Genomic DNA, 21,894 nt, shown 5'->3' on the forward strand with positions numbered 1-21,894 from the left:
CACTGTAGCTTCTTTTTCTAATCAATCTATCTTTGGGAAAAAAAGTAGTTAAAATTATTCTAACAGAATAATAAAAAATATAATGAATTAATAATTAAATATATTTATAATAATATAATAAAATTTTTATGAGATACTAAATAAAAATTTTACACATATTATTTATATTATATAGTTATTGAAAAAAAGAAGAAGAAGAAGAAGTGAATAAGAGTGGGATAGACATTAATTCTGATTTATTTAGTCCTCTAATAAAATCTGTCATGTAGACAATCTATTATTGGAATGGAGTAAGGCCCAGTTTGGATAACTAACTTAATTAAGCTCCTTTTGATAAAATAACTTAAACAATAAATGATTCTGTTAAAAGTAACTTATAAATAAGTTATTTTGTGTTTGGATTTTTAACTCTAAAAGTGCTTATTTTAAAGAAATGTAATGAAAAGTAGAAGTATTATGAGAGAAGTCATTTTTTTTAACTTCTCAATAAGCTCCAAAATAGCTTCTTAGAAAGTTGCAATTTGGTTTTGAAAATTGCACCCGACATTAATACTACTACTTTTTATAAGTCAAAAGTTAAAAAAAGCTATTTTTAGAGTTTTCCAAACGGGCCCTAAGTAGGTGCAGGTTTTGGAGGGTGTTGTCATTCTTAAAAATAATTAATTTTTAATATTCACATAATATAATTATTTATGATAAAAATTATTTAGGGTTAGAATTTTTTTTAAACAAAAATACTAGTCGTTAAATTACTCAATATAATTATTTATGATAAAAATTATTTTAAACAAAAATACTAATCGTTAAATTACTCATTTATATATATATATATATATATATATATATTAACACATTTTTAAGTGTGTCAGTAGTATATTTATTTTTTAACTACATATACTACATACATATTTAAATCAAAATGTTACGTACACATTAAAAATTAATCATTATATAAAACTACTAATATTAATCATTATATAAAATTAATTATTTTTTTTTATTCAGTCTCTTTTTTCTCCAATTTTAAAGATCTTTGAGGTTTGATATTAAGAATTTGTGTTTTGGTAATGTTAAGTGTAAATTAATTTTAAAAATTTGTTGGGTCATGTTCCAACATTTGTCGGTAAAGCGAAAAACTTTTAACCCTTATAAAATTATTGAAATAACAAACCCTATTGTCAATTATGGTGATGTTGTGTGCAATTAGTTTAAATTATGTGAATTGGAACTAAATTAATGAAATTGGAGACTTGAGTTGAGTATTAGGAGCTGAAAATCTGATTGGTAGAGACTTAGAGCTTGTGAAAGAGAATTTTGAGATGTTCCAAGCTTAGGGAGGAATCGGTTAAGATATAATTTTGGTTTTTCGTAAATAATGTGTAATATTACGTAAAAATTTAGGTTAATTGACCGTAAGATAAGTTGAACTATCTGAATTTGTTAAGATTTAGTAGTTTTAGGTGATAATGTTGAGTTTATTATGAGAATATGTTGATTATTAATGATTGTGATGATTGGTGATGACAATGAATTGTGATGATGATATTTTGATGAATAAGGAATTGTGTTGTTTTGGTTATGGATCATTTGGGATGAAAATTGAGTATTGATATGCTGTGAAAGAGATGAAATGGATATGAGATTGCTTGAAATGTAATTGGTATTGTTTTGAGGGGTGTTTCATTAGTTTTGAATTGAGGTTTAGTGCTTTTCGTAAAAAACTTAATTTTTGACCAACTTTGTCGGGTCATAACTTGATTTTCGGATTCTCAAATTTTGTCAAACTTATTTCAAATGAAAATTGGGTCCGTACAGTTTATGACGTTCGAAAAACAAACTAAAAATAATTTTTAACAAAAATGTTATGTGCGTTTAAAATTTGGTGTCAAAATCCATTTTCTGCAGACTTAACAGCTTTTTGGAACTTTGGTTTGGCTTGCGTACGCGAACATGCACGCGACGCGAATCCTGGGCTCTGCCTAGACGTCCCGCGTACGTGGACATGATCTGCGTATGCGAAAATGTTGGATTTTCATTCATGCATACACAGGATCGAGCATGCGTACGCGAAAAATGCTGTTTTCATACTCACACGCACGCGACTAAGGGACTGCGTATGCGGAACCCCCTTCTGTTTCATGAGCTCGTGTACGCCGATAGTGCTCGCGTACGCGACTTTGGCTTCTTTACACCCATGCATAATACGTATGCGGGCATGGGCATGCGTAGGCATGATCCCAAATTTTCTAAAAAGTGTGTTTTTTTTTTTTTTTAGTTTTTAACCGATTCTCTAACTCTCCAAACCTCTATAACTACCTTCTAAGTCTCAATCCCTATTTTTTAAGTATAGGAGAAAGAGTGTACCATGGAGGAGGGTTACAGACGGAACAATTTGAATTGAGACTTTTAAATGAAGTTGAATATGGTATGAATGATGATGAAATTAATATTGATTGATTGAGAAAGTGCAGAATGTCAAAATTATTATAAATGAAGGTTATATTGATAATGATTGATTGATATTGAATGATTATGGCATATGCATTTCTATTTATCTGAGAAACGAGTTTTCTTGAGTAGATGCTGTGGTTTGCCATCACTTGCTCCAGGTTGAGACACAATACTCTATTGATCCTACGTCGTAGAATGTGGCTGGGCACTAATTAACTCCCCCAAATTTCTCTCAATGAGATGATAAATGAATGATTGAGATTATATGCATAGACTTTTGGAGATACGCGTACGAAGGGACTGTCCAGGGTTAGCTAACGGACATGTTGGGTTTGGCTATATAACCGACAGATGAGACTCATCGACCATAGGGTAGGCATTCATCGTATGCATTTGTATATTTTGTTTGAGTGTGCATTACTTTGGTTTGCCTTGCCATGCTTATCTACTATTTGTCATACTTGTTGTAATTGCATCTTATCTGTGTATTTTTTTTGTCTGTCTTGTATATCTTTGCAACTGAGAGACCCCTTATTTAGTAGAGGCGTGACGAAAGTAATTTCACCGGTGTTTCGAAGGATTGGAAGAGACAAAAAATAAAGTATTAAATTAAAGTTAAATTTAAAATTTAAACATCTTAGATAATTTACTAAATTTCTGATTTAGTATATTCCTTTAAATTTAGTTCAATATAAAACTTAAGAATTAACATGTCAAATATATCAAAAACATATAATTTAAAAAAATTTATGACTGAAATTAGGTTTTAGTCTTGCTAAAATATCTGTTAATAATTATATACATTACATATATTATTATGTATAATGTTAGAAAAATAAAAAAAGTCAAAATTTATTAATAATTAATAAATATTAAATAAGATAAATTTTGATTGTTTTTTATTATTTTTTTATTATTAAATATTTTTTAATCATTGTATCAACAATTTGATTTATTACATATTAATTAATATTCAAAAGATAGATGATTCTTTAATTTTCATACTCAAATTTATTTATGCTAATATTTATCATTACTTAATTATCGAAGGAAAAAAATATTTTCTAAAATAAAAGGCTTTGCTGAAACAAATTAAAAGTTAAAAACAGATAGATATAACAAGAGATGAGGAAGAAGAGGGAACTGAGACAAAGAAAGATAGAAACAGATTTGAAAGGAAAGGAGAGTGCGTGTGACAACCATGCAATATGGATCCGAATTCACCGCTCTCTCTTTCTCTCTCTCTCTTTTCTGCAGTTCTTTCTCTCTCTCTCCCCATTTTTACGAAAACTGTAACCTTTTTCTTCTCTTCGTCTTCTTCTTTCTCCATAATCCATTCCATTCCAAAGAGAGGAAAAAAAAACACAAACAAAAATAAAAACAAAAAAAAAAAGAGAGGAATCCTAGTTCCTTTTCTGGGAACGAAGGATCCTCTTTTCATTTTCTCCTCTTTCTTTCTTCATGCTTCTACCTTCCTCAGGTTACTCTTCTTATTCTTCTTTTTGGCTTCTTTTTTCTTTTATTAGTATTATTGTTATTATCAATATGTTCATGGATGAAGAACATATTGAGAAATATTGAAAGTCACACACCTTTTTTATATTCTGTTATTAGCTCCTTCATGCATGCGTTTATTATAGACCTTCATCCAATTTGATGTTTTCCTTTCATAATTTTTCACGTGTCTTTGCTCAAATGTGTTACTTCCTTAAACATTTGCAGCATTATCATAATCATAATATAACCTTGTATTCTATTTTCACCTCACGACATGAATAAGGACGATGTTTAGCACATTATATTCTTGTTTTTGAATTGAAGTTTAGTCTAATTATTGCTGAATAATGAAAAATAATGCTATACAGCTACCGAGAACCTTTCGTTTATTTATTTATTTTTTGCTTGACCAACTTGAGCATTGATTAATGAATTTAAATTATTTAATTATTTCTTTTCTTGTGTTTTAAATTAAATCTGAATAATTATTGTTTTGTTTAGGCTATCTTCAACGGGTAGTGTGAAGCCATTGCTTTGTGAAATAGCCTACATGGCCTCCTGGTGACGAAAAACTCTGGAACATTAGTTTAATTTAACTTGATATTGTTGTAAGGTATACCTATGACTATATATGTTGTTATATCTCAATTTTAATTAAATTTAGTTCATCCCTTAAATGTTCGTTTTTCCAATCCTAGTATATTTTTTATGGCTATATGTATCTAAAATCTATAATTTAATTTAGGCATGTTTAATTAATTCTATGTTTTGTTTTTTAGTGTGCACTTTTTATTTCCTATTCTCATGTAAACATTGATTGATAATTGTTGTTGGCGGGTTCTTTCTGTTTTGCAGCATCAGAATTGATCAATTTTTGGAGGAACAGAAGAAAGTAAAAGCAAGAAGCAAAAATGTTGGCTGGATTAGTAAGAAAGCTAGCTAACTCTACAATGGGAAGCTGTGCTTCAAACCCAACTGGGAAGAAGGGTGGGAAGAATCACAAGAGGAAGAATCACAAAAATGGAAAGAGAAGAGGGAACATGGCCACCGCCATTCCCGTCGACATGCCGCCATTGAAGAGGCTTAGCAATGCAGGAGTGGGAGCTGATTTCACTCTTAGTGATTACATTCAAATGGAGATTGATAAGGGTGGTGCCAAGAGATCTGATAAGAAGATTCATGTTACTCAGCTCCAATATCATACTCAAATCGATGCCAACGGTATCTATCCTCTTCGTCTCTCTCGTTTATGTGTTAAGGATGCGTTTCTTTGCGTATTTATTTCTATTTTGATTTTCAGGAATTTTAATTTTCATTGTGAAGGGAAGAGAAACAACTATCTTACGTGTCCATCATCATCTACAGTTAGAATTAGTTTATTAGTATAAAATATATATTAAAAATAAATTAAATATATATATATATATATATTAATATATATGAATATATTAATAATTAATTTTAATAATTAATTTTAGTATACGAATAATATTTAAAAAAAATTATTGTTTTTAGTTTTTTTATTTTTTATAAAATTTTAAAAATAAAAAATACTAACAAATTTTGATTAGTATAATAATTATCTTACTAATTTATTTAAGAAGTGTTGAGATTTTGAATTCCGTTGTATTTGTGTCAAGTTATCAACTAATAATAAATTCTTAATTGAAATTTAGACTTATGTTAAATTAGTTTTTGACTTACAAAATCGAAAAATATCGTAAAAAAATAAAAAAATTAAAAATTAAAAACACTAAAAAGAAAATAAAAAATAATAAAAATAGAAACTGAATGCAAATGTTGATTTCATTTCTATTTTCATTTTTAATGAATTTTACTTTTTTTGTAAACGAAAAAATTTCGTTCTGAAATTAAAATTGAAAATGTAAACGGAGAAACATGCTAATTTATAGGCATAATTTGATAAACATGTTGAGCTAAGTTATTACATGGTATTTTACAGGAAAAATCCAAGAAGAGGCTTGGTTTGACTCAGTTAGTATTCTTGATCATGATTCGGATTCAGATGATGACTTCAATAGCGTGCTTGGAGGTGAGGCTTTATATTTTTTTTTGTAACTTCTGCCTTGTATTCTATCATACCTTCTTTCTAGGAATATTATTTTTGCACAACTATTTTCGTTCTCTAGTCTCTACTGCAAATAACCAATACTCAAGTGTAAAGCCTGTAACCTATAAAAAAAGTGTTGTTTATAATCATTTTAGTGTGAAGAAAAATAAAGTCAAATGAGCTAATGAAATAAAAATTCCATAATTAGAGAATGAACGAACAGGTAATTTGAATAAAACAGTGAGTTAGCAAATAAAAATATATTATTCATTTTGATCTGGTTCAAATAACCCACAAACTTAACGAATTTAGGTAGAGTAAGCAAATTGGTACACTATTTTCAGTCTTTTTGTTTGGGGTATAAATGTTGGAAACCTAGTATGATGAAGAAGAAAACTATGAATATATTAATCAACCAATTGGGTTGGTTGAGTGGTAAGCTCATTCTCACTTTAAATAAGTGTTAAGAGTTCAAATTTCGCCTTATATATACAGCAATCCATTACCCAGCGACAAATTTTTAAAAAGTATGTATTAATCGAAAATTAAAAAATCAATATTGCTAGGTATTAAAGAAATCCAACTGCTCTCTCGAGTTCCAAATTAAAAATTTGAGATATTCTCAATATCTCTTCCCTTCCCTTCCCTTTTCCTTCTAATTTCTAAACCTGAAGATTTTCTCTTCTCAGTTAGAAAATCCAATCCAACTACCCTTAATTATCCTTAGACACCAGATCATTCTACTCATTTTAACTATGTGCATAACAGTAGTAAAATACACTCATACGGGATAAGGTGATAGTACTTGAGAAATAAAAATTACTGACAGTAATAATATTTGAAGTCCTAACAATAAATACCAAGGCATAAAGCCTTTTTTGGGATTTGGTAGTTTATTATTATTGAATTGGAATTATGCTAGGGAAAGCAGTTTTTCTTTATGTTTTTCTTTTTTCTTTTCGGATATTGTTTTGGATTAAGAAACTTTCTTCAGGCCTCTAGTTCTACAGAGTTTAAAAAGAAACATTTTGAATAAAAAAAATTCGAATAAAAAAGAATGGGACCAATGTATTGGCTCATCCCGTATTAACTATTAACGACGCTAACAATGATTATACCTGAAAAGACCATTTTAGTCGTCAAAATAAAAGGCTTTTTTCCATTGGGAACAAAATAGAGTGTATTTTAATAACAACAAACTAGAAAAATTAATATTTTTTAATTAATATTAGTTAATTTTTTAAAAACTAATTTTTATTTCTTTCTCCTTTTCTCCTTTTTTTTTTAACACTACAATTTCATTTTTCGTCGGCTACCTACCATCATTGCCAACTGTTGTTGCAGATGGTCCTAAGTTTTAAATTTTAAATCCTAATCCTAAATTCTAAATTTAAATTCTAAATTTTAAATTTTTTAAAAAATATTTAAATTAAATAATTTTATAATAAAATAAAATTGTTAATGTTGATGACTAATTAAAAGATGAAAAAAACTCAAGGCCAACATAATTTATTATTTTTTTTCAACACTTTTAGTCATAAATTCAATTTTTTTAGTTTAATAATTTAATACCATATTTTTAATGTATACTTTTAAATATGGTTGACTAATATAAAAACTAATAAATTTTGCTATCATTCTAACATTCTTCATAAAAGATAGTTCCGTGGACAAATTCTTTTCTTAAATATAATTGTTCATTCCTCTGTCTATATGGGTAACAGATTGTTTTCCCTTCACGGATAATGCTGTGGGAAGTGTACAATATGGTAGTACATCCTGCATTGTAGATTCAGGGTCCAAAATTGAGGAGTATTATCAAAGCTACCTCAAGATAGATAAGAAAGGAGAGAAAGCTCAAGTTTTGTTTTCTTCTGTTAAAAGAAAATCAGTTGATGCAACTAACAAGACTGACTTATGTAAGTTCATATAATTTTTAAGGTTATGTTTTCTAGTTCAATGTTTTTCACTCATATTTCTTTTTATATAGATTTATCACCTTTTAAGAGCAAACATCACAACTTTGGATTTTTTTTGAGCTTTTTCTCCATTCTTACATTTATCTATCTTACCTCTTGAGTTAGCTCTAGTGGTAACTGGTAATACTCCTTGTATCAGTCGAAGCAAGATGACGTGTATCGAAAATGTAGGTTAAGTATGATTCCTATAGATTCAAATTTAAAAGTGAAATATGGAGAAAACACCTTCCCACAATGAAGGAGTGTTTTAGGGTCTACCCGTGATAAACAGTGTTCAACTAAAGCTTGTGGATAAATTTTACTCCAGAACAATTAGGCTAGCAATGTTTTATTGAGACAATGCAAAACTACATTAGAAAGTCTGTTAAATATTAAGAAAAATTAATTTTATGGCAATTTTATTTTTAATTTATAAGATTTTAAATCCCAGAGAGTTTTATGCTGCAACAAGACCAATTACTAACACTACTACTACCACTTCTTTCATCTTCTTCATTATAACTTCTATTTTTGTTATGTCATCGTATTTTATTACGATCATCATCTCTTCTACCAACACCAACACCATCTACGTCACAATTTGCTTTTCTCATTTTTTCGTCTAACACTTTTCTCCTTTTTGAAAAATCTTTGTATTGCGCTTTTTTTTTTCTTATTGCGGCATCATTTCTGGCAATGATTGTTTTCCACCATACCATCACCAACGAAGGAAATTTTCAATAATAAACTTATTAATAGTTTGTGGGGCGTCTAAGATCTCATAGATTACACATAAAACCGACACAATCACTTTCTGTTAGTATTTGATGAATTTTTAATTGAAGGGGTTGTGTTGTCTTGAAATAATAAAGAAGGATCATGTTGCCCCCCCTTTTTTTTTTGTTAAGGGTCATATTATCCTTCTTGTGAATGGCAGAGACCGGATCCAGTGTTCACTTATATATCATCGAATGGAGTGTTGGGTAGAAAATTAGATGGATGAGTGGCTACACTAGACTAGATGTGATTGGAAATGATTGCATGAAAGAGAGTGGGGCTTGCACCTATAACAATAAATAAAAAATATTCAAAGATGGTAAAAAAATTGTTATAGCATTAATTTATTAGGATGGTGGTTCAGTAAAATGTCTGGAAAACTTCAGAGTTATGATACTAACTAATTACTATGTCATTTGTTGAATAGGCCCATCTGAGAAATACCTTTACCGTCCCCAAGCAGGGCTTCTGATTCAACAATCAAAGCAAGAGACTGCATCTCCTGCTTCCTGGTGTGAAATTTCGCCATCCGTATTTAAGCTCCGTGGCGAAAGCTTTTTCAAGTATGCCAGAAGATTTGCATCTGTTTCTTAACCTCTTGGCCATGTTAGTTAGCTAGTCCATTGATTTGCATCTAATCAATAATATGATGATGAAATATTTGTGCAGGGACAAGGCAAAGTGTTCTGCTCCAGCCTATAGTCCTTATATACCAATAGGTGTTGATCTATTTGCAAGTCCGGAGAAGATAAATCACATTGCTAGGCATCTTGAACTTCCGTCTTTCCAAGAAAATGGGACCATTCCTTCTCTTCTCATTGTTAATATTCAGGTTTTGCTCCTTTTTCTTATTATATGCTCAAATATAAATACTCATTAAATAGCACACAAGAGTGAGTGCATAATTTAACTATCTTCCTTTTTTTTTTAGCTGCCAACTTATCCTGCTAGCATGTTTCTTGGTAATGCTAATGGGGAAGGCTTGAGCCTTGTACTATACTTTAAATTGTCGGAAAATTTTGAAACAGAGATCTCGCAACAGTTTCGCAATAGCATCAAGGTAAAGAATTGTGTACAAATCATTACAGCAACAATTTCTTCTTCCTTTTGTGGTTGATGTTTGTAAAGTTTCAGTAAAGAATCGTTCAATTGCTGCCATATTTCTTCATTTTATTTAAGCATATACTTGCACTAAATTATTTGTCTAAAAGAAATGAATGAACATAAAGTTATTAACTTTGTAGTGATGCCATCGAAGTAAAAATTTAAGATTCGCAATAAAGATCATTTCAACTCTTTTGGTACATCAATTAATCAATATATCTACATACAAATTGAGTCTGAGTACAACGATTTATAATGAAAAGAACAATTGTCATAAAACATAGATAACAGTAGTCTTACAACAAATTAGAAATGTCTCCATGCCGCAGTTTCCTAATAATGTTGTTATGTTTGGCAGAGATTGATGGATGATGAGATGGAGACAGTGAAAGGATATAGAAAGCAGAACACGGTTCCTTTCAGGGAAAGGCTAAAAATTCTGGCTGGTGTAGTAAATCCAGAAGACATGAGTCTCAATTCTGCTGAAAGGAAGCTTGTTAGTGCCTACAATGGCAAGCCAGTGCTTTCACGCCCTCAACACGAATTCTTTAGGGTAAAAATATCTTTTCTTTCTTCTGCAATTTCTAAAATATTAATCATTTGAAATATAGTCATTGAATTACATATGATGTTCATCATGTCACCAACATTGTTATTAGATTTTATTTCCGTACATTGTCATAATAAAGAGGTTTTACACATACATTGACAAAGTTAACTAGTTTTGACAGTATTAAACTTTTTACACTATCATTGCATCAAAAATAATTTGTGAATGCTACATTGTGTGCTCAGCTGCCCCTTCATCTACCTTAATGCTACATTGCACATTTCTTATATGTAATGATTACATTTGCAGAGTATATAGCTTGAACCTCACTTTTCTACTACATAGTCCATATATTATTGTAACTAAGTATACAAATTCATTTGCAGGGACCTAACTACTTTGAGATAGACCTGGATATACATCGGTTTAGCTATATCTCTAGGAAAGGACTTGACTCACTCCGAGACCGTGTAAAGAATGCAGTACTTGATGTTGGCTTAACTATTCAGGTACACTTACAATACCCCAAGGGAACTTTAGATTGGACACTTTAGTCCCTAACAAATTTGTATTCTCCAAAAATTCTCAAAAATTACTTTCGTCAAACAAATTGGTCCTTTGATCCCATTTAATCAAATTTTTAATATGCATATTAGACAAATAAATCCCTAAAATAATTTATTATAAGATAATTAGGTCTAAAAATATATTACTATCAGATAAATCAATCCTTCTTCAAAATAACAGAGCAACCAATTTGTCCGATGAGAGTAATTTTCAAGGACTTATAAATAATAAAAATTTGTTGAGAACCAAAATATCTTATCTGATATTCCTTGAGAACCAAAATGTATCAACTCATATGTTTCTTGTGAGAGAGACTATATTTGCATCACTCACTCTGAATATTTCCCTAAAAATAAGAAAAATTGTGTAGTGTTCTGTGTTCTTATTACTGCCATAAGTTTCCTAGTAAAATTCTTTAGTGAGCACTATTTTGTTTGATAACTCTATTTTGTTCTTCTTTTTAACAGGCACAAAAGGAAGAAGAACTTCCAGAGCAAGTTTTGTGCTGCTTAAGATTGAACAAAATTGATTTTGTTAACCATGGTCAAATTCCGACCTTAGTTACTCTTGATGGTTGATTCAGGCAGGCATCAATTGAGAATCTGTCGGGGAATTAAGAGAAATTGATTGTTTGACTCATAATTTAATATAATTTGGAGGGTGGCATCTATTTAATTAACGGCAAAAAGAAGAAGGAAAAAAGAAAGAAAGATGAAGAGAACTTTGATCATTTTGTTATGTGCAGTTCTTTTGTTTTTTTCCTTTAGTTTTTCCCTTTTTTTTTTCTCTTCTTTCTAATCATTTACTATTTGGTGATGGTATGGTACTAAAGTCCTGTGTTTGTTATTATTAAGCGTGCACCCCTTGTGACATTGTACATACCCCAAATAAATACACAGAAATAATAACATTATGTTGGGGATGGTTAGATGTGGACTTTGAAAGATCACTTTGAGAGCTTCACCCCAAGGAAGTGGTGCTGTGATTTTGACTTTTTAGTTTGTAGAATCGGTTGTGTTTATTTGTACAACTCAAAGTTGTTCGATAATTTTGATCTTTAGTAATAAAGGTGTGAATCTCATAGATTCTCTTTCTCAATTTTTGTTTTTTTTCCTTGCTTTTAAAAATTTATAAATCTTTTCAAAAGTCATGGACAGTTTGCACAAGGTTACCGAGTAAAGTTATTTAAACAACTTCAGTAGTTATATAAATAGTAATATTCCTCTGTAATAATATATAATCTGAAATTAAGCAACCCAATTGTACTCACTTTCAATTAAAAAACTATGTCAATTTGGTATAAAAACGGAATAAATACAAAAAAAAAAAAAGATAAATATCATAAAGCAAGGTATTACATGATGAGGTGATAAACAATTACATTAAAAGAACATAACTAACATAGTAACATATTTTCAATGTACAAAAAAGGAACAAATTGGTATATCATCATCCAAAGCCTCTTTCATTAGGGTGTGGTTGTGCTGGAAGAGAATAATAGTTAAACTACTTTATATACTAGAAATTGGATTGATAAGCCATTAATCAAAATCTTTTCGCCTAAAGAAGAAAAAGAATTAAACATTAACACAGAGATGTAATGTGAAAGCGAAGATACTATTTTCCATCCAATCTTAAAAACTGTGTTTGGTAAGCGTCTCAAAACAAAAATTACAACAACATAGACAAGACAAAAAAAAAATTGTCTCTATTTCTACCCTTACTATTATTGGTTTCTAAGTAAATAAAAAATTAGATAACTTTTCTCCCAAGACAGTGACATTTCGCCTGTTTATGTATTGTGTGGTGTTTTCTGTATTTCTGTCTTGAAATGGTTATCAAATAAGGACCTATGTTATCTGCTCTTCCTTCAGCCTTAGACGCGCCACAGGCTGTTGCTGTTGCTCATTGACCCCAATACCTTTGCTTCCAAAACCATGCATCTGAGGTATATTACTATTTTGTGATTTAAACTGTGATGAACTATTGTTGGCAATAGTGTGGCTATTAATCTTAGCTGCTGGTACATCATGGTTATGCTTTCCTTCATATGTTGTTATGACAGCTTTAGGATCTGTTGAAGCTCTCTCAACATGCTTCCTAACATTACAACCTGGTGTTGTACATTTGTAATAGCTCCTACAACATTATACAAAACAAGCATTATTATTCATTCTCCAGGCACAAGAAAATCAACGGTCACAATAATTTCACCAAACGTTAGAGGAGATCGATGTAATTCGCCCTGCTTACTACGATCAACCATAATAGTTGACAAATAGTTCAATAGATGGTATCAAAAGTTTCTATGAAAAACATGATCACCTAGGATATGGATTGCCTTTGACAACTTTTTGTCCATACTTTCGCCATCTATAGCCATCGTCTAAGAGATCAACTTCGCTTGTTGTTTGCACAATGATTCTTGGCTCTGTGACTGTCCTATGTGAAGAATCTGGATCTGAGTGTGTCACCTCTGTATTTCTGCAGAATTTGTAACCCTTTTAAGATATCATAAAGATAAGTTATGCAGATTTACTAAAGATTTCTGCACGATGATTACATATTTTTATATAAATTGAGCGCACTTGTTTCAGTTGTTGCATAAATAAATGTATGCAAAAACACAAGAAACTTCACATTATTTAACCCACCCAACACCCCCTCCCCCAAAATTAATTCAACTTATTAAAAAAGTGTTTTAAGCTTTTCAATTATATGAATTGATAAAGTTGTAAAGTCATGATCACAGAATATGTTACCTCCTCTTGGGATCAGGCTCAACAATTTTGTCATCCACCTCATTTTCATGATCACCTACTTCCTCACTATCACTTGTTCCTGAAAGGTGTTCACCTGTAGCCTGACTAGATTCTGCATCCATTCTAGGGTGATTAGCACATGTACCATGATCATGATGATAATCAGCATTCCCTTGCATGTTTGAGCCTTCACTCGATGCCATGGCAGCATCTTTCGAGCGCCTATTCGGACGCTGGTGATTGTGCTCTCCTTTATATATAATTGCAGTAATGTGTCCATCTAATGACCTCTCAACTTTCTTCTTCACAGGACAACTTGCATGAGTGCACTTGTAGTAACTCCTAGGAAACTCACTACCCTTCACCTATGTTTCACAAATGCAAATATCAATGTTGATTACATAAGTTACAACCATAGTTACATGAATTTATCAATTAGGAGGCGTACCACGTATCAATTCCTCTACGTACCAAAATGTCATGTATATTTTTCAAATAGAATATTGCCTTCGATGTAACTGTGGTTACAACTTAAAATACTTGTACAAAATTTAAACAAAAAGTAGTTAAAAGTTTATTTAAAGATTTAAGAAGTTTAAGATAGCAGAATCTAATGCAGACAGGCACCATGCTTAGCCCTTTACCTGTTTTTGGCCATATTTCCTCCAATTGTAGCCATCGTCAGCAGGCTTATCAACATTCAACGAGGAAGAAGAAGGCTCTACCATGTGTGGATTAGTATTGTTGTTGGAAGTGTTTGCAGCGTGAACTTGTGCGAATGTCGTAGTAGCAGACATTGTTTGCAGTGAATCTTGAGGTTGGACTTGCATACTTGAGTGTAGTTGTGTTCCTTGACTAGTGACCTGTGCTAATAATGCCTGCTGATGTCCTAGGGGAACCTGCATGTGCCGCAGATAACAGCCAATTAATACACACAAGAAATATTTTAGATATTCATTTTGTCTACTATTAAACTAAGGTACAATTTTTATAAGCTATTCTTAGTATACAAATATACAAAGAATGAAACAACTGAGACGGAGACAACAAAATCACGGGTTGATGTTGTTGAAACAGTTATAAATGTAATTATCAGTTAGACTGCGTACATTGCTTCCTTTGAATACAGTCTTTTTTTGGAACCTCGCACCAGACTGCCCTTTTTTTTATATCATGTTTTATTTAAACCAATTTCTTTGGGACAGATAGAACAATTTTGTTGTCTTTATCAAAGATATTTTTGTACTCGCTGTCATTGTATCTGTATTTGTTTTTGTATTTGTATGTGTTTCAATGTTTTGAGATGATTTTTAAACTATTCCTAATTTAATATAAATGGAGTACACAGGAAAGAATTTGGGGTGGACAAAAATTATACACAAAAGCTTATAAATATTGAAGTACATCTAAAAGATTGTTTTCGATGGACAAAAATGCCACGTTGTGCCATGAGGTGAGTTTGAGTTTGTAAAACTTAAGAGTATACTTTCATATTTATGAATTATGGTGTGCATTTTTATCCACGTCAAACTCTTTCATGTGTATTTTTGTTTATTTACTCACTTATACATATTTTAAAATTAAAAAAAAACACAAATAAAAAAGATATTATGGAAGCAAAATAATTTTTTAATGCATGAAATGTATGGAAAACTTTCAGGTCATTATTTAGTTGAGTAACAAATTTCTTTTTTATTATTTTCTTAACAAGTGTATAGGAAGCTCGGAGCACTGCATCCTAAGAAATCATTGCAGTATTTATGGGTGGCAACCGGAAGAGTATAGGCGGATTTTCACCCTATTCGGCTTGTCCCGTTCTTCCTCAACTCAGATACTACCTATTTCTATCTACAAAATTTAAACTATTATATCCTGTTCCCGCCATATTCCTGCACCTAGTCATTCCTGTAATAATTAGATAACATTTTAAAATTTACATGTTCATACATAAAGTAAAATAAAAATATATGATTCATTTTATATGTTTTTAAAAATTATTAATTTTTATATATTTATATTATTATTATATAATATATATACCCCAGAACGAGTTCACCCAAACCTGACCCCATCCAGTCTCGCTCAAACACTCGTTTCGAAGAAAATCTGCCCATCTCGGGTAGGGTAGGGTACGGGTTTAGGGTGTACCCTACCTTATCCTACCCGCACCTCATATATAAAATATATTTTATAAAAATTAGGTATATAGTGAAGGAAGTAAGAGTTGAACCCACAATCTCCCTTATGTAATGACTTACAATAAATAAACAACCACTAAAATTAATTAGTTAATTTAGTAATTTAGAGCATTAATTTTTTATTTTTTATGTTATTAATATGTATAAAATTCGAAATGATTGAATTTTATATTTACTTTGAAAAAATTTGATATTTCTGCAGATAGGGTAGGGTAGGGTTTAGAATTTTAGGGTGCGAATAGAGTTAGGGTTGAGAGATTCTCAACCCGCAGGTAGGGTAGGGTAGAGTTTTAATAAAATTTTCAAGCCAAAGATAGGGTTAGGGTAGAGGCCAAACCTTACCCTACCCTACCCATTGTCAGCCCTATGTAGGGTTATTATCCCACTTCGATCGGGTAGGACCGGATTGGGTACCTATAGATTTGGGTATTGCTACCAAGTCTAGCCGCATTTGTTGCATCATTAATACCATGCATGAATAAATCATGTTATGTATATATCAAATATTTATCAATAAATGAGTCACATGTATAAAATACATGTTAAAATATAAAATATATATTAAAAATAAATTAAACATATATATTTATACATAAATACATAGTAGTTAACTTTCATTATGCATAATATATATATATATATATATATATATATATATATATATATATATATTCTTTTCCAAATATTGTGCAAAACACAAAAAACTAGTTATTAAATCTATCCATTTATATATAAATACATGTATTGTTTATATTATTTTCGATATGTATTTTATATTTTAACATATATTCTATCTGAATGACTAATTTAGTAGCTATTTTTGATGTACACTTATTATTATTGATTTTTTTTTTTTTTGTAGTATCATGTAAATGGATATTTTTAGTTGTTACTTTGCATCTCAACACCTGTTGATATATATTTCTATTCTTAGATGATTTAGATTTAATTTTGACATATTGCAATGTACACCACCAATTATAACCATGCATGATATGCTTAGTTGATTACAATAACTAGCTAAAAATTCAGAAACATGGTAATGTATAAAGAGTAATGTTCGATGTACAAATAATGTTTTAATTAAGTATTTGTTTGAATTGACTTTTTTGACTGATTTTTTTTAAATAACATTTTTTAAATTTTAAGTATATTTAGATATATCTCTTAAAAAATACTTTTATTAAAAAAATAAATTATTTTTTTTTCAAAAATCAACAATACATTTCTTTAAAAAAACACAAAGGAAGTTTTTAATATTTGAAAATTTTGTTTAAAAAATCTATTAATCTATCTAAATATGAAATAACTTTTTATTTAAAAATATTTTTAAAAACGATAAAAAAAATGAATATTTTTTTCAAAAGTCAATCTAAACTGATTTTAAGTCTCTAACTATATTAAGTATCATAATAACACAAAATCTACTGGGGTTTAAAATAGAGATTAGAAAGAAGGACTTGGATAGAATTTGAAAGAAAAAACACATACACACAAATAATTTTTCTGGTATATTATATATGTTCAATTGATGGTTTTTGAAAAACTTTGGTATATTGGATGCGTTAAATCTGGCAATTCAATTTATGGTTACGATCGTTTTCAAATTTCAATCCAAATATTTAAACGAGAAATGAAAAGGGTGTATGATCATGAAATGAAAATGGATTATGGTTGAAGGTATTGATTCTAAATTTCTAATTGTTCCAATAATGGGAAAAAGTGGGCATTGATAGATAAGGGATTGTGCACAGGTAAAGGCACATATGATTTATTTTCACGATTAAGAGCACAATCAAGAAATTAGAGTTTTATAAGGCACGTATGAAGGTTATTTTTATTAGATTTTTTAAAAATAACTCATCAAATACATAAAAAAAAAACATCAAACTTCTAACTTTCTAGCTAATACAAATTGTTTATACTTAAAAATTGTGTTAAGAAAAATTGTTAAAGAAAAGTTTCATCAGACCTTATGAAATGATTATGGAAAATTGTGTGTAATCATTAATCCATTGTTTTTTTAAGAAAACTGACCTTAACTTTATAGTTTATACTCGTTGTAATGATTATTAGTACTACTATTATGAAAATTTTTAAAAAGCATGGTTCCTTACTCATTATTAATCAGTGGACTTTAATTTGGTATTTACATACTACAATGATCTCACTCCCAAGTCACAACAAGACTTAAGTGCCATTATCTTTATATTACACATCACAAAGGTAACAACATGTAAAGTTTGCATTAATTAAAATATTTGTTTTATTGTTTAGTTAATATAAATGTGACGAAACTTACATATGCATTGGAGGATCCTCAATTCCTCACGCTATTATATTAAGTCTTAACTAAACATACTGTTACATACTATCCCACAGTTATAGGACGTAACGAAATGTGTGCATGTAACATTATTTAATGATTCATAATTTAATTTAGAAAATAAACCCAAAACTCTAGGTCGGCCAATTGCACATAACATGATACAAAGACAGACAAATTCAGATACAAATACTATTCACCCACATAGATCAATGTGGTACTTCCCGAGTATATGATGTTTTCAATTTAAGAGTAACTAGTATTTAAGAGTTTCATTTTATGAGGGAAAAAAAAAAGCTAAATCAATAAATAATGATCAATATAATTTTGCTCTAATAAAAGCATGTATATAATAACATGTACTTTTGTTTTATAAGAAAAACTCATTAAGTTGGTTAAACATTTTACTTTTTTAAAATAGATTTAATAATTTATATTTTCTTGGGTATTTTCACATATTTACTTTTAAAGAAAATCATTGGCATCTACATTCAATAATGTATTATCATGAAAATAATTAATTTTAAATACACCATTTAAAAATAATCTATACGCATTAATTTGATTAGATAACAGACAAACTTTTCTGTTTTTTTTTTTTTTTCTTTTAAGTATAAGTATATTAAAGTAAAACTCACGTAAATAATTTATTTTTGTTGAAAACATAAAATTACACTAAAAACAAGAGAGATGTTTATCCTTGTAGAAGCCATAATATACATCTCTATATAATAATCAGTAATCACTTATAATTTTCAAAAACTAATTATTTATCTAGCAATTTTTTATATAAAAGCTTTAATTTCCTAGCAATTTTGTAATAAAAGCTTTTTTTATGTATAAAATAACATCTAAAATTTGTCTTATTTAATATTAATTATTGTAATAATTAATGATTTTTTTCAATACATTGACTAGGTCTAAACCTTAATTAATAAATATTAAATAAAATAAATTTTAATTGTTTTTAGTTAAATTGTTTGTTATTAAACATTTTTGATAAAATAAAATAAGCCCATGAATGCTTTTGAAAAAAGATGAATAAATGAAAAAAAAAAAAAAACCACATTGATAAATGATAATGTTTCACACATTACCCAATTACGATAAAATTTTGTTGACAAGTATTCTAAGATATTAATTAAGGAAGCAAAATTGAAAACTTTGATGCATTCAACCCAAAGAATACTTATAAAACTTTTCACTTTCTAATATGTTTTGTCAATCACAATGAGTTATAACTCAAATGGCATCATCTCTTTATACTTATTTAAGAGGTTAGGGATTTAAATTTCTTTATCTAGATAAAAAAAGGGTTAAAAGAATTATTTTTAAAAAATATCAAAATATTTAAAACAACTACTTTAATTTTCCATTTTATTAAGAAAAAATTTCATTTTCCTCTTATGTGAGATCCATTTTATTAAGAGAAAATTTCATTCTCTTCTTCTACGAGATGTTAAAATGACACTTCCCTCCCCTCTATTTTATAAATATACATTTCTCTTCCTTCTAACTTTTAAAAAATTAAACCTCATCTTTAATCCATTTAAAATTTTTTGTGTTAACTAATATTAACTTTATCTATTTTTTAAAAAAAATAAATTATTTTTTTAAAAAAATTCATTAGCAAAAATTTATTTTTTATCATTAAATTTTACTTACTAAAATATCTTTTAATAAATTATCTTTTTATTGATTAAATTATATTTTTACTAAAATATTTTTAAAAAAATTAATAATTAAATTATTTTTTTAAAATACCTATCTTTTAATAATTTTTTAATTATTAAATTGTGATTTTACTAAAATTTTTGTTAACAATTATTAATTATGAGAATACTTAGAAGGATAATATATTACTCTCTATGGTATCTACCTAACTAGCATGATATGCGAGATAAATTAAAAATTGAAGTTCCAAAAAGCTTAATAAAATTATTCTTAATATCAACGGCAATAATAGTATTAGAATAAACATTACACAAGATTGAAAAAATGACATAGGTTAAATAAGGACAAATTTTGTTTTAAATTTAGTTAAAAGCTAATTTAATATTACTGAAAATTTAACTAAATAATTATTTTTAAGAAAAAGTAAAATTTGAAAGTAAAAAAATTATTTGATGCCAAAAAGGTAACAGAGAATTCGCAAAGGTCCAAATAATAAGAATACGCACACATTCTGAGAAGATGGTGTGATGAGTGCTTAGTTATTTACCTGAGAAGATGAAAACAAGGCAGAAGGAGAATCAATCAGGCCACTGGTCCCCGCCGCCGCCGTTGGAGATGCCATGGCTCCGGCGAGCAGCTGAGAGAACGACTTATTGCCATCGTCGCCGCCGAAGAAGCTTGAGATTAGTGTCATCGGACCAGGGCTGAAACCGCCGCCGAAAAGACTCTCCATGGAACCACCACTACCACCACCACCGCCACGTGTGGGCAGAGTGATGCTCGGTCTCTGTGGTGGCTGCTCCTCCACGCCGCCGCCGCTATTTGCCGCCTTCCACGGCGGTCTCTCTCCATTTCCACCACCACCAACCATCCAATAAGTAACTACTACGGTCTAAAAGTACAAAAGAGACAAAACAGAAAACAAGAAAAAGAAAATTGATCTAAGCTTCAATCTTCAATCTTCAATATTTCTCTAATCTTGTGACAGTTCTGACTTTTCTTCTCTGTCTTTTCCTTTCTGTCTCCGTGTGTTCCCAAAAACCCAAAATGTTTCAACCTTTTTTTTCCCTATCTTTCTGCTATCTGTGTCTACGACTCTATGTGTTTCGGTGAGTTTAATTCGATTATTTTTTTGGGTTTGGTGGATCTGAAAATTCAACTGATGAAAGTCCACGGTCCCCCATAGAAAACCAATTCTTCTCAGCACTTCCCTTTTTTCACAAGGAGGAGATTATTCTATTTTATTTTATCTTAATTAAAATTGAGTTCGTTTAGTATTATCACGATGATGATAAAGTTTTTCTATAATTAAATCTACAGAAATTCTGCCCCATAACATTTCTCATAAATTTATTTATAATATTTAAATATTTTTTTTATGTAGAATAAATGATATATCAAATTATCTGAATTAATTATTAAGTCTTTTTGTGTTATATTTTACAAAATTTTGTTTTAATATAATATTAATTTAATATTTCCTACTCAATCATTTAATTATATGTCATCATATTATATTATTACATTAAAATATTTAAATTTATATTTAATACTTAAAATTCAAACAATAGTGAAAGATAATCAAATTTTTGTATAAAATTCGTCACCAAAAAAAAATTAGTATAAAATTTTATATTTTTTAAACTAAAAATAAAATTTAAATTTAAAATTTTTAAATAAAAAATAGAGATTACACCATTTAAATTATAACTCATTGCAATATAAAGTTCTATATTACATTCATCGCTAATGACTATATACACTTTTTTATTTTTCATATTGGAAAGAAGATGGAGTATCACATGGGTATGAGAATACATGCTGCTTTACGCAAGTGTGATGGTTTAAAAATCGCTGGGTCCGATTTCATGACTTGTAAAATTTTTTCTCATCCAGCAAAGAAATTGCTGGGTCCGAATTTTTTGGACCCAAAAAAATTTAAATGTAAAGCATGAAATC

At 29.2% G+C, this 21,894-nt stretch overlaps 2 protein-coding genes across 3 annotated transcripts; one reads left to right on the forward strand and one right to left on the reverse strand.

Moving 5' to 3' along the window:
- The first annotated feature begins 3,596 nt into the window (after positions 1 to 3,596).
- LOC112750235 (uncharacterized) lies at positions 3,597 to 12,073 on the forward strand. 2 transcript variants are annotated; one of them, XM_025798861.3, is made up of 11 exons: positions 3,597 to 3,931; positions 4,450 to 4,561; positions 4,804 to 5,169; positions 5,912 to 6,001; positions 7,744 to 7,938; positions 9,182 to 9,317; positions 9,424 to 9,586; positions 9,686 to 9,814; positions 10,217 to 10,411; positions 10,795 to 10,917; positions 11,443 to 12,073. In XM_025798861.3, exons 3-11 carry the CDS (start codon positions 4,860 to 4,862, stop codon positions 11,551 to 11,553), a joined length of 1,452 nt encoding a protein of 483 aa, XP_025654646.1. In that variant the 5' UTR covers positions 3,597 to 3,931; positions 4,450 to 4,561; positions 4,804 to 4,859; the 3' UTR covers positions 11,554 to 12,073. The 2 variants fall into 2 exon arrangements, with proteins under 2 accessions (XP_025654646.1, XP_025654647.1); XM_025798862.3 differs by lacking the exon at positions 7,744 to 7,938.
- A 500-nt stretch (positions 12,074 to 12,573) lies between these two features.
- LOC112750236 (probable WRKY transcription factor 4) lies at positions 12,574 to 21,281 on the reverse strand. Its single transcript, XM_025798863.3, has 5 exons — positions 20,483 to 21,281; positions 14,382 to 14,636; positions 13,738 to 14,102; positions 13,301 to 13,459; positions 12,574 to 13,114 (listed from the first exon to the last, which is right to left on the reverse strand). The coding sequence occupies exons 1-5, from the start codon at positions 20,804 to 20,806 to the stop codon at positions 12,826 to 12,828; spliced, it is 1,392 nt and encodes a 463-aa protein (XP_025654648.1). The 5' UTR covers positions 20,807 to 21,281; the 3' UTR covers positions 12,574 to 12,825.
- Between the last annotated feature and the right edge of the window lie 613 nt (positions 21,282 to 21,894).

The sequence above is a fragment of the Arachis hypogaea genome, chromosome 15 (assembly GCF_003086295.3).
Source record: "Arachis hypogaea cultivar Tifrunner chromosome 15, arahy.Tifrunner.gnm2.J5K5, whole genome shotgun sequence".
Lineage (NCBI taxonomy): Eukaryota > Viridiplantae > Streptophyta > Magnoliopsida > Fabales > Fabaceae > Arachis > Arachis hypogaea.